The 13,551-nt window shown below is 34.9% G+C and overlaps 1 protein-coding gene across 2 annotated transcripts in view; it reads left to right on the forward strand.

Moving 5' to 3' along the window:
* Positions 1 to 3,920: 3,920 nt before the first annotated feature.
* The window catches only part of DLGAP1 (DLG associated protein 1), a gene marked incomplete at both ends in the record, with an annotated part of 87,925 nt that continues 78,294 nt past the window's right edge, over positions 3,921 to 13,551 (forward strand). For both annotated transcript variants that reach the window (XM_083359513.1, XM_083359514.1), the window contains one exon: positions 3,921 to 4,874. In XM_083359513.1, coding sequence (XP_083215639.1) covers positions 3,921 to 4,874 — 954 coding nt within the window. The remainder of the gene's footprint in view (positions 4,875 to 13,551) is intronic.

Consider the following 13,551-nt stretch of genomic DNA (forward strand, 5'->3'; position numbering starts at 1 on the left):
AAGGTAAATAAGGACTAAATTGCCAAACAAATATATAAAGAGGAATGAAAAGGAAGACTGAGAAAGCCGTGTTGAATGGAATTGGCAAGATTCTCAGTAAACAAAAAGCAAAGCAAAGATTTATGGATGTGATGTATACAAGTTTGCGAGGATAGAAAAATATGCTAAGTTTATAGAGGATGGCATTTGTGTAACCTGATTCTACTTTTGTTTCCATTGCTCTCTTAAATGATGCCTTTAATTTCTGGGCTATGTCATACTCTTTGTCTACATTCTGCTAAATGTTGTTTAAGCCAGTGGTGGGATTCAAATATGTGAATAACGGGTTCTCTGTGTGAATGCCACTTCTGGAAGTCCATTCTGGACCTGGGCAACAAAAAATTAGCTACCGGTTCTGCTGAAGTGGTGCAAACTGGTTGAATCCCACCACTGGCTTAAGCCAAAAGGGTTGTGTGTATCTGTGTATGTGTGTGTTGTAGTTCAGAAATATTTTGAGAGCAGGATTTCTTTCTTTGTATCTTACAACCATGAGAGATGGAATGCACTCAGGCAACAACCTTCAATCTTGGGCATTTCTTTTTGCATGCTATAAATGTGCACGTGACATGTATTGTAGTCTGTGCTGGGCATACATAGCATTGTTAAGTTTAGATACAAATGAGCTTTATATCTATATTTCTATCTCCTATCTTAATCAAAGAAATTAGAAAACTTATTGGTTTCATTCACAAGGTTAGTACAGAGTTGTATTGAACAAAGCTCCTTGAACAGGATGATTTTATTCTGAATATAAAAGGACACTTCCCATTCTTCTTGCAGTCCTCAACCTCCATATAACCTTCCTGGGAACATAGAGAGAATGGTTCTGCTGTCTATAGGAGGGGGGAAACTTTTACCAAAAATAATTATTCCTATACCTTTTAGTTTACATACATTCTACAAATGAAAGGATATCTTACATTTGGTAACAGTTCTGAATATAATCCACAGGTATTCATACTATCTAACCCAGAAACTACAGTTATGACTGTTTTATGGCTGGAGCTCAGAAGGCCGTGGCTCGGATGGCCCAATTAAACAAACTTATTTTAGAGAAAACTCCATCTTCATTAACCCCAGTGCTAAAGGTCTTTCAAGCAAAAATTGAACCAATACTTACCTATGGGGCAGAAATATGGGGATCAGTTAAGCTGCCTGGGCAGGAAATTCCTCAAAATAAGTTCCTGAGGAGAATTTTGGCAGTGTCCCCTGGAACCCCAGCATGCGTAGTAAGGGCAGAAACAGGAGTCCATGCGATTGGCACTAGGGCCATGCTGAAGACCGTTTATTATTGGCTAAGAATATCCGAGATGGAGGAAGGGAGGTTACCTAAGCTAGCGCTAATGGATCAGATTGTTTCGAGTAACAAAAATAATTGGTTATCAAGAGTTTTGAAGTGGGTATCTAGCTTTGGTATTCCGTTAAACTGGCAGCACTATGATCATAGGCAGATTCGATCTTGGATCGCACAGAGATTTAAGGACATAAGTGCACAATCGGACATCGCACAGGTGACAGTAGCAAAAGCTTGCCCCTGGTTATCGGCTAATAAACAAATTTTTAAAATAGAAAAATATTTAACCTTGCCTTTATCTCCCATCATAAGGAGATTTTTTACCAAATTGAGATTGGACCAACTTCAATCAAACATGCTTTGGGGCAGATATAGGGGGATTCCTGTAAGTGAAAGAGTCTGTTTATGTGGGACAGGGAAAGTTGAAACAATGTCCCATGTAATTTTTGATTGCCTCCTGTATTCAGATTTGAGGGAACATCAGTTGAGCAGGATCTTTTATACTAGTATCCCTGTGTCTAAAGAGCACTTCTTGCATCATTGTTTGTTAGGCTCTAATTTGCAGTTGGTGAAATGGATTGCCAAATATGCTCTAAAGTTGATGGAAATAAGAACAAAGTTGGTGCAGCAGAGTGTGGTAGATTGTAGGAAAGATCACTTGATTTAAAACTGTGATTTTAAAAGTAGTTTTAAGACTGTTTGGGGTAGACGCAGGGGTGATATTGTAATATAATTTTAAGCATATTTAACCTGTATCTTAAATCATTGTATTCTATCCTGATTTTATTTTGATTGTGTTTGGTTTCAGTTTCATTTTAAATTGTATTTTATCCAGTTTCATTTGAATTGTTTTTGTCAAGTTTTAGTGATATTTTGTTTTTGGAACTTGACAATTTGATATGGCCCAAGGGCTAATCAATAAATAAAGATGAAAGATGACTGTTTTATGGAGACTCTTTTTGTAGCATAGTAGATCATGTTTAGGGACGCTGTGGCTCAGTGGGCTAGGATGCTGAGCTTGTCAATCAGAAGGTCAGCAGTTTGGCGGGTCGAATCCCGAGTGCCGTGTAACAGAGTGAGCGCCTGTTACTCATCCCAGCTTCTGCCAACCTAGCAGTTCGAAAGCACGTAAAAATGCAAGTAGAAAAATAGGGACCACTACGGTGGGAAGGTAACAGCGTTCCGTGCGCCTTTGGCGTCTAGTCATGCCGGCCACATGACCACGGAGACGTCCTCGGACAAGTGCTGGCTCTTCGGCTTTGAAACGGAGATGAGCACCGGCCCCTAGAGTCGGAAACGACTAGCACGCATGTGCAGGGGAACCTTTACTTTTACCTTTACCTAGATCATGTTTGCAAAATTGTTGGTAATGCTAAAAAAAAATTACACCGAACTGTCACAAACAGTAAACATGATGTAACTGAAAAGATTTGATTCTTTCTGAGGTGCTCTTAAATCCTTTTAAAACCATTCTCATCTTTAAATAAACTACTGTGTTCCATTTGATTGACTACTCAAAATGCTATTTATCTTACACTGAAGTACATACTTTTAGAATGCTTGGCAATACTTCTTGTCAAAAGCAGGTGTGAGAGACTGAAAAGAATAAAAGGACCACATACTGAACATTAAGGCTGAAATAAATCCCTTTGAGCTTTTTCTAATTTATCTTCTCAGCCGTGTTATCAAATTAGATTTTATTTCTCATCTGAATGTATGAAGCACTGATGTATGAAGTATTCTTATATCAATCCATAATCTACATACTACTATTATATACTATTTCTTTAGGAATGGAACTATTCTTCATTTAGTTTAATAGTTATAAGTGACCAATATACAGGTAGTCCTCAGTTTATGACCCCAATTGGGACTGAAATTTTAGTCACTAAGCAATGCAGTTATTAAATCAGTCACACCCAATTTTTCAACCTTTTTGCCATGGTTGCTAAGTAAATCACATAGTCATTAAGGAAATATAGCTTCTGCTATTGATTTTACTTGGATGCTGCAAACATCATCAATATCTGCCAGTTGCCAAGCACCCAAATTTTGATCACCTGACCACAGGGATGCTGTGACAGTCATAAGTGTGAGAACCAGTTGTACATCACTTTTTAAATTACCATTGTGACTTTGAACAGCCATTAAATGAATTATTGTAAGTCAAGCTCTATTTGTAGTATCTACCACTGTGCTTCAATGAGTACTATCATAAATTCCAAATATACAGTTTATATATATCTATATCTATATCAGAGGATGTATGTATCTTTTAACATATCCAATTGTAGCATGACTTCTTAAAGAATTTTCACAGCATTCATATATTTTTTTAATTTGGATCCAGAATATTAATTGCTTTTAATTTCCATTGTTAACCATGATAAACTTAATCACAATGATTTTCAGTAGGAATTAACTCAGTATGCCTCAAATGTTTTAATACAATAAAGAAAAATCAAATATGCGTATTATTACATCACTTCACATTTTTGTTCTCCATTTTTCTAGGGATTTCTTGGTGATCTATCGGTAAAATACGTGTACATATTCAGATGACTCTGGGACATTTTTTACATCAATAATGAAAGGATTATCTGGCAGTCGCAGTCACCATCATGGGGTTGCCTGTGAACCTGTATGTGACTCTCTGATACATCACTCAGATAGGAAGCCATATTTGTTAAATCCTATGGACCATCATCCTGCAGATCATACTTACTATACTCAAAGAAACTCTTTTCAAGGAGAATGCATGGCTCCATACAGTGATCAGGTTGCTAGCAGCACATTTCCTCGGAGACATTATAATTCCCACAAAGAACTTAAGGATGAATGTGCTTTGGTGCCACATGGAACAACCAATAAAGGTAATCGCATCCCTGCCAATCTTTTGGACCAATTTGAAAGGCAACTTCCTCTTAATAGAGACGGCTACCATACTTTACAGTACAAAAGGACTGCTGTAGAACATCGTAGTGATAGTCCAGGAAGGATCCGCCACTTGGTGCATTCTGTTCAAAAGCTTTTCACAAAATCTCATTCTCTTGAAGGCCCATCAAGGGGCAGCATCAATGGAGGCAAATCAAGCCCAGAAGACACACAGAGTATAAGATATGGCAAACGTAGCAAAAGTAAAGATAGAAGATCAGACGGAAAATCCAGGTCAAATGCATCTGGATGGTGGAGCTCAGATGACAATCTAGATAATGATGTTTGTATTTATCATGGACCAAGTAGGATAATGACTATGGGAAGATGTCCCGACCATTCCACTTCTCAATACTTTATGGAAGCCTATAATACTCGAAGCGAACATACAGTAAAGCCTTCCAGAAGCAATAATGATGTTAAATGTTCTACCTGTGCAAACCTGCCTGTAAATTTGGATGCTCAGTTAATGAAAAAAAGCTCTTGGTCCTCTACTCTGACAGTAAGCAGAGCTCGTGAAGTTTATCAAAAAGCTTCTATGAACATGGACCAGACAGTTCTAAAATCAGAGACCTGTCAACAGGAACGGTCCTGCCAATATCTTCAGGTATAGTATATGCCATTTATTTGATTACTTGTACTGCTCTTGGTTCCATGTATTTTTTTTACACTGAGGGGAGATTGCAAATGAAAAGATGTAAGTGGGAGTTAATCTAAATACAAATTATGAATAAATCTGCATTTTGGTTGCTAAGAAGCAGTGTTTCAAATGAATGCATACAGTTAGGAACTGATTCACTTTCTTAATATATGAAAAGAACAAGAGCTCCTTAAATAATTGGGAGGGAGATTAAAAAGGCACTCTAGGCACACAAAACAGCACAGCGGGGTCACAAGGAGCTAGAGGTAGTAAAGCTTTCATTTTGCAGTACAATCTCAATGAATTCATATTCCCAGGACAGAGATTTGTTGGCTTCTGTAATCTTGGGATCTGCCTTCATGTTTGGTGATGAAAGCTTGAGACCTTTTAAACACTTAGTAATGTCACAGCATTTTGTATACTATGAACCAACCTACAGTCAGTTTTTGTCACATACAAAACAACTGAACAGCCTTTAGGAAATAATTATATGAAGTAACCAGGTTGGTGTTCCTGGCTGTTATTCCTTTAAAATAAATAGCTAGCACTCTCTGAAAAATGCAAAGTTGAAAGACTGAAATTATTGAGCGTTCTGATTATACTCTTTAGGAGTACATCAGTGACTCCCGCACAAGCTGTTTGCAGTTAATAAAGCGTCACTATTTTTCACCAGTATTGTATCTTTAAATGTCAAGAATCAGATGTCTGCTCTTGGAGCTATCATACTGCCGGTTAATTTTTGTGGCAAGAACGTGGATCAGAAAATTAACACAGTTTCAGCTGTAAAAGATCTGTGGATTATTTTTTATGCATTTTCTTTTAAAATGGATATGGCACACTTAACTGTGCATGGACAGTGGAATAATGTCAAACAAAGAAGAGAGAAGACTATGAGGAAAAAAGAGGTTTGATCAATAAAATATTTTGTTGTTGTTGAGTGGGGGATTGTAGGGACTAAGTCATTGCTCTATTTTTTTTATCTGCTGTTTAGTTTTATTTCAAAACATTGGGCACTCCACAGTTAGTTCTAGCTGTATTTAGCCTGATGGGCAGCTTGCAATCATAATTTTGCACTTGCATCTCCATGTTCAGGTAAAGGATTGGATTCTATGGTCCTGCTGACCTATAGTTTTATAGTTCAGATGACCTAGAAATGAAACCAGAATACCAAGTTTTAAGGGGTTACCGGTATTTTTAAATAAAAAAGCATTATACAAGAAGGCACATTCAAAAATATAAAGCAGCATGATGTATGTCCTGTATGAATGTTTATCTCTGCATATTCTTATGTTCTTGGGGGAGACTGTTAGCATCAGAAAGTGGGGAATTAAGAAGATTCAGTGATGATACTGTTATGTTGTATGTCAGGCCAGAAAAAATAGCTTTACCTTCAGAAACTTGTCAGTTACATAGCTCATGACCTAATATATGATTGTGTGTGTGTGTGTGTGTGTGTGTGTGTGTGTGTGTGAATGTGACTGTGTGTGGATGGGTGGGTAGGTGTGAATAGATAGATAGATAGATAGATAGATAGATAGATAGATAGATAGATAGATAGATAGATAGATAGATAGACTCTTCTTTTGGCATGGGCTCTTTTGCAAGGACTAATAATATAACTAATAGGATTATCTCACCAAAATAAAATTAATATGCAAGTTTGCATACCTAGGAATGAGTTCCACTTAATTTAATGGAGCTTATATCTTATATCTGAGGGGATATGTATATGCTTGTCATGTTAGAGGACGTTGCCTATTCTTCTTCACTTAATATATAAAATTCATTCTAAATGTATACTTAAGGTGTACTTAATTGCTCTTACATTTTGCCATGCAATGTAAGATTTTAGGTTGACATTTATTTAGAAAGAAGTAAGAAATTTCATTATTTTGAGATGGTTAATAAAATATGATCAATATAAGGAAGGTACAAGGGAACAAGATGAGTACTTTAGATACTCTTTAACTCCATTAATCAAGTAAAAATTCCAAGTTAAAACAGTAATATAAGAGCATAAGATTTTTGCAGGTTCTTTAACAAACAAGTATAAAACATTCATATTTGCAAAATCACATCTCTGTTATCCCTAGAAGAAGCCATGTTCATTAATGTTTATACACAATAAAACAAATGTGTTAAGCAAAAAGAGCTGTCAGTTTTTTTAATTAGTTTCCCTGAAGGGGGAAACTTCCAAATAGGTAATTTTCAAGTAAGGTAAATTCCCAGGTTTTTCTAATGACACTAATCAACCATTGTTACCTTATTCTAATTATAAATATAATGATTTATTTTAGGTAAATCCAAGTCCTATGCATTATTTTTGCAATTTAGAATACAAGAATCTATACACTAAAATGCATACATTTCCATAATTGTAGTAGCAAATAAATATTCAGAGAGAATGACGAAAAGTATATCAAAAGACAAAATGATCATGATTTTTCTGCATTCCTATTTTTTCTGTATTTGTCTACTTATTTAAGCTTCTCAAGTTTATAGGAGGTCTCTATCTGTAATCAATGAATGTGAATATTAGAATTAACTATGATCATCACCCAGATAATTATTCATTCTTACTAATCTACTGTGGCTCTGGAAGCATGAAATGTAGATCCCAACTGATGCTCAGACGTCTCAGTACTTTTATTTACTAGCATGTCTACTATTGTCATATAATTACCTGTCTGTGTCAGATAGAGATAACTTCTAGACATTCCAGAAGTTGTGTATGAAGGTATTTTTTAACTGAATAATGATCTTGAAAAATCAATCTTGTTTTTCTTGGTGTTTACATTTTTCTATTTTAATTGGTTGAAATCGCTGAGAGAATTGATAATTAATAATGTCCATTCAGCTCTACTCTCTTGTAATCCAGGCAGGGCAATGTAATAATACTTTTGAGTAATGAAATAGAGGGGGACTGCATCTAATCAGAGTGGGAGTGCTATTAATAGGGGTTTCATCTGTTTCTTAATGTCACGATAATTTCACTTTAGATCAGATAAGCATACTTTTAGATTCAACCATGACTTTGAATGGTGCTATAAAACCAGATAGTTTTCACAGTTCTTGTAGTCTTGATCATAAGAAAAGCCCTGCTGTACTTTAATTAGGATACAATGATTTAACTCTCTCTGCTCCATCTAGAATTAGTTTAAAAAATATCCAAATTCACGTTTATGGAATAGGGGACACAGTGGTTGGTTTCAGCTGAATCTGGCAGCTCAATATTGAGAAGGGGGATTGCACAAGGTTTTTATTACTGTTTATGCTTATCATAAATTCTAAGTATTTTTCTTTGTGTATATATAGTAATTTTATTTGATTCTCCTAAATCTTCTTCATTCACTATTATTGAACAAAAAAGGATTAATCTGAGTTGTGCTACTAGCAACAATGATATACATACCGCAAATGGAGAATTATTTTCTTTTAAATCCAAAATATCTTAGATGTAACATTTTTGCCCCCCAAAATCTTTGAGATATGAAAGTCATTAAATAGTTTCCATATCTAATTAAATTGGGGAAACAAGAATATAATCTAATTATATTAACCTAATGTACTACTATCTTCAAAGTTCAGCGTAGATCACATGGGAAATGGAAACAAAATGTGAGATTGCTGTTAATGACATGAATCATACCTTTTAGAATTTTTTTTGAACTAATTGCTTCAGTTGAATCATTCAAAACCTTGAATAACTATTTGGAAGGTAATAGAACAACACAGGATAGAACAGAATAGAGGTAGTCCTTGCTTAATAACCACAATTGGGACTGGCAACTCTGTCACTGAGCAATGCAGTCATTAAGTAAAATATCATGTGACCACAACAAACTTACAACTTCACTCCTGCTTAGGTTGTTAAGCCAGTCACCACAAAATATGTTAAATAAGACATTATGTGAACATGATATTTATTTTTTCTGCCGGCTTCCCCATTGACTCTCCTTGTTAGAAGCTATGAAGCACACAAATGGCAATCAGGTGACTGCAGGACTCTGTAATGGTCATAAACATGTCCTGATTGTGAAGTACCCAGATCTTGATCTTGGACCTGCAGAGACTCTGTAACAGGACCAGTTGTAAAATTACTTTTCCAGTGCCATTATAACCATGATTGCTAAACAGGGCAGTCATTACGCTGGACTAGGAAGAGAAGAGAAGAGAAGAGAAGAGAAGAGAAGAGAAGAGAAGAGAAGAGAAGAGAAGAGAAGAGAAGAGAAGAGAAGAGAAGAGAAGAGAAGAGAATACTGATCCTCCATCTCTTTTAATAATAAAAGCTAGAGTCAAGCTGACTGACCTCCAACTGCAAAATTAGCAGAGGCTGGTGACATTCTATCAACAAAATGTACTAGTTATAGCAATAATAACTTAAAAATGACTTGGCTCCTGAAATCTTATTTATGACTTGTTTGCTAATTAAAAGATAATATAAAAGACCAAGTTATTTTAATTTATTCTTTATTTACTCAGTTGTTCAGCAACAATGAGGTTTTAGATGCTTACCCTTTTAAAACAAATAATGGAATGGAATGGAAAAATCAAATTCATAGCAAAACTTCCATAATTGAACAAAGTTATAAAACATACTGTGAGGAAATCTTTAATTGACAATGAAAACATATCAAAGTTCATGCTAGTAATTTTTTTATTTTGCTCAGGAATTTCCATATCCATATTGCCACAACAAAGAGAGTACTTTGTCTGATCACCCTCTGCTTAATTTCATATTTGGAAGGGGAAAGTGCTGTAAAACAGCTTATGAACAAGATGGACTTCATTCTAGCAGCAAGTCAAGCATTATGCATAAACATAAGTGCTCAGGAAACACACTGATGCCTCCAAAGCAGCCACATCAAGCCTTTAAATCAGTGTTTCATGCTAGGTGGGAAATTCTGGGAATTGAAGTTTACCTAACTTAAAGTTGCCAAGTTTGAAAAACATTACACTAAATGGACTGGTGCTCTGATCCCTGAGGAGGTTTTTATAAGCCCTAGTAGTCAACAGCCAATGCAGCTATACATACAGTATTTTGGCAAAAGTGGTCCCCAAATGGTCCCCTAATTAGTAACAATAACAGCTGTGTTTTGATTTAGTAAATCAAATATGTCCACATGCCCATATGAGGTGAGGAAACAAGCAGAAGGTAAAAGGAAGTATGCAGTGAAGGAGACTTAACATTCAAAATATGCCAAGTCATCTCAGAGGTTGACAGAATATAGATGTATTAAATGGTCTCATTTAATTACATGTGTAGCTTTTATCCAGGAACTAACATGTATCATGGTATCTTTATATTTGTGTAATAGACATTAATTCTTTCCTGCCACAATATGAAACAGTGCATATCACTATCACAAAGGATGAACTAAATATGTAGCATTTTCTATTATGTTTGTGCAAAATGAAAAGAAAGGAAATATGTATGAACATTATATCCAGGTAACAAAAAAATCTTAAATATAGTTGGATTATATTAGATAAAAAAGGAGTTACAATAAGAAGTGGAAGCAAGAGTAAGATCCTTTGAAAATGTCTGCTAACTTTATAAAATGTCAAAATAACAAAGCAGGATATTTAAACATTTTCAAAAAATGTGTTTCACAAAAAGAGTGACAGTTTTCAAAAATCTATAGAATTTTTCATCAGACCAAATGGTAAGGAATTTTGAAAAAAAACTTACATGTAGGAGAAAAAAATATTTAATCCATAAACAATGGAATTGATTTTGTAGCCAGAGCATGGAAGAAACTTTTTTCAAGAATTCGTAACTTCTGTTGAAAATTTTACAAGAGTTTAACAACAGGTGGAGTTGGTTTTCCTAGTTTGATTTCTTCTCAAGCTTGAGTAGGTCTGTGACTGCATTTATTAGTGGATATGGACAGTGTTTCTCAACTTCAGCAATTATAAGATGTGTGGAGTTTAACTGGCTAGGGAATTTTGTAAGTTGCTAATTAACTTAATTAGTAACATAAAACAGTTATAAGAATTAATTTGTATGTGCCTAATGTTAACATTGCAACAGAACATATCAATTTAAGTGTTGCACACAATAAGAGAAAATTTACAAATCAGTCTGCTTCAAGGAAAAGAATTCTTATAAATGTGGGAATATGATGTAGTAATAATTTAGATTCAGTTTTCTTTCAGTATTTCAATCAAAGAAAGAGGTTCATTAGAATCAACAAAAGACCATGAGAATTGCTGGCCAGATAGGAACTGCATAACCAGATTGAATAAAGCAAGGCAAGACAAAGCTAGTATGTACAGTATAGGATTTGTAATTGTAGCCTATAAAATATTTGGGTATCCTGTATGAAATAAAGAGAAATATGATCTTAATTTCTTTGTACCTTGGAACCCTTTGAGAACCTAGTTAAATGTCCAGACCCCCTTTCAGAACAATGTGCAAATGCATAAAAACAAAATAAAGTAAATGTAAATTGTGTTACAAAGAACTATTATGATCGAATATAGTTATCAAATATAAAAAAATAACAAAGAGGTGATGCAATAGATGTGAAAATAAACTGAACCTTCTTGGTTAAGCAGTCTCCATTTTGTTTATTCCCGGCTTGGACTGGACCTGAAGATTTTTCTTTCAACACAGTTATTGCACATATAAAATACTTAAAGCCATGCAAATGAGGTAGAACAGTAAAGAAATGAAGATCAAATTCAGAATGTTTGTGTAGTGGGTGAGGTTTATTTTTTTTATCCCACCTGTATTATTTTAAAAATAATTCAAGGCAGTGAACATATCTAATACTCCTTCCTCCTCCTATTTTTCCCCACAACAACAATCCTGGGAAATGAACTGGGTTAGGAGAAAGTGAGCCATTTCAGTTTTGATTTTGAATGCCTGATGATTGAGAGGCAGCTTCATATAACAGACAGGATGGTGTGAAGCAGCAACTATGGCATTCTTGTCATCTGAAGACTAAACTGTTATTTTCTATGTATTATTGTCTCTGAGCATAAACTAGATAAACTAAAGAAATGCATCTGTCTCATTACTAGTAGTGAAGGAAAATGCAGTGTCAATTTAATAAGTTTATAAAAGCGAATGATGGAAACTTTTTCCCCAAAGACCAATAAAATACAGGCCTCAGTTGCATTTATGTTCCTTTAATGTGTTCATCTTGGTGTTCAATAGCCTTGTATCTGTAATTCTTGTTATTTTTATTCTCTTCTAAAAACCTATGTAACAGCTGTGTATCCATTAGATTTTATATATGCAGTTATATACATAAATATACATAAATACACATATACAAACACACACGCACAATTAGCAGACCAGACTAAATATATTCCATTACTTACTTGAATACAGGTAGACCTTGACTTATGTCCACAACTGAGCCTAAAATTTAGGTTGCTAAGTGAGACATTTGTTAAGTGAGTTTTGTTCCATATTACAACCTTTCTTGGCAGAGTTGTTAAGTGAATCACCACAATTATTAAGTTAGAAACACAGTTGTTAAGTGAATTTGGCTACTCCACTGATTTTGCTGTCAGAAGGTGGCAAAAGGGGATAATGTGAACATGGATATGTTGCAAGGTTGTAAGTGTGAAAAGTGGTCATAAGTCACTTTTTCCATTGCCACTGTAACTTCGAATAGTCACTAAATGATTTTTTGTAAGTCAAGGACTACCTGTACTGAATTCTGATTCACACATTTTTAAAAAATTAAAAATATAATAGGAAATTTAATGAATTAGACTCAGACTCAAATTTGGTGAATTAGACTCAGGCTCAGATGTGGGAGAGGGTTTAATGTACATTTAAATACAAAATAGATGTAAATTAATTGGTAGCTCCCAAAAAATATCAGAGAAAGAGACTGAAACTGATTTAAGTACACCTACAGTACTCCTCATTTAGCAACCAAGTTCCATTTCAAGGAATAGGTCATCAGGCAAAATGGTCACTAAGTGAACACATGACACAGAGAGAGAAAAAAACTGCAAAGATCACTAGTTGCTCCATCTCATTTAAAAGAATTTTTCTCATATAGCTGCTCCACTGTTGTGCCATTGTTATTCTTATCCCAGTGTGGCTTATTGTCAGGAGCACAAAATTTGATCATCAATGTGCACATTGGTCAGAAAATGAGGTTTTTTATTACCATGGTATTTGTGAATGGTCGCTATCTCAGGTTGCTAAATAAGGAGTGGGTGTAAGTTCTGATTGCTACATATCAATAATAGATACACAGACAATTAGCTAATTATATGGCAATCACTTAGCTTGCAGTGCATAAGCAATAATGCCCATCCTACCAGGGACTGGAATGGCAGTTCATATAGGCCTGTATGGAGGAAAATGCTCATTACTCTTCATAAATAAGTGCAAATGAACTAGACGAAACTGCTTTAAATAGAGCAATACTTGAAAGAATGAGAGAAAGAATGTCTCTCTGTATGTGTATGTGTGTGTATACAAATACAATATTTGTTTATATAAGCATTAATTCTCCTCTGGAATTTCTAAATTTTCCACTGTAGTGTCATCAAATTATTTGTGTCATTCAGCTATAATCTCATATGTGCAACAAGGGGAAGAGCAGAAATACTCCAAAGAGTCAACTCATAGGAATCCATTCTAAATTCAATTTGCTCTGTCACACAT

This window comes from Vipera ursinii (genome assembly GCF_947247035.1).
Source record: "Vipera ursinii genome assembly, chromosome: 3".
Taxonomy (NCBI): Eukaryota; Metazoa; Chordata; class Lepidosauria; order Squamata; family Viperidae; genus Vipera; species Vipera ursinii.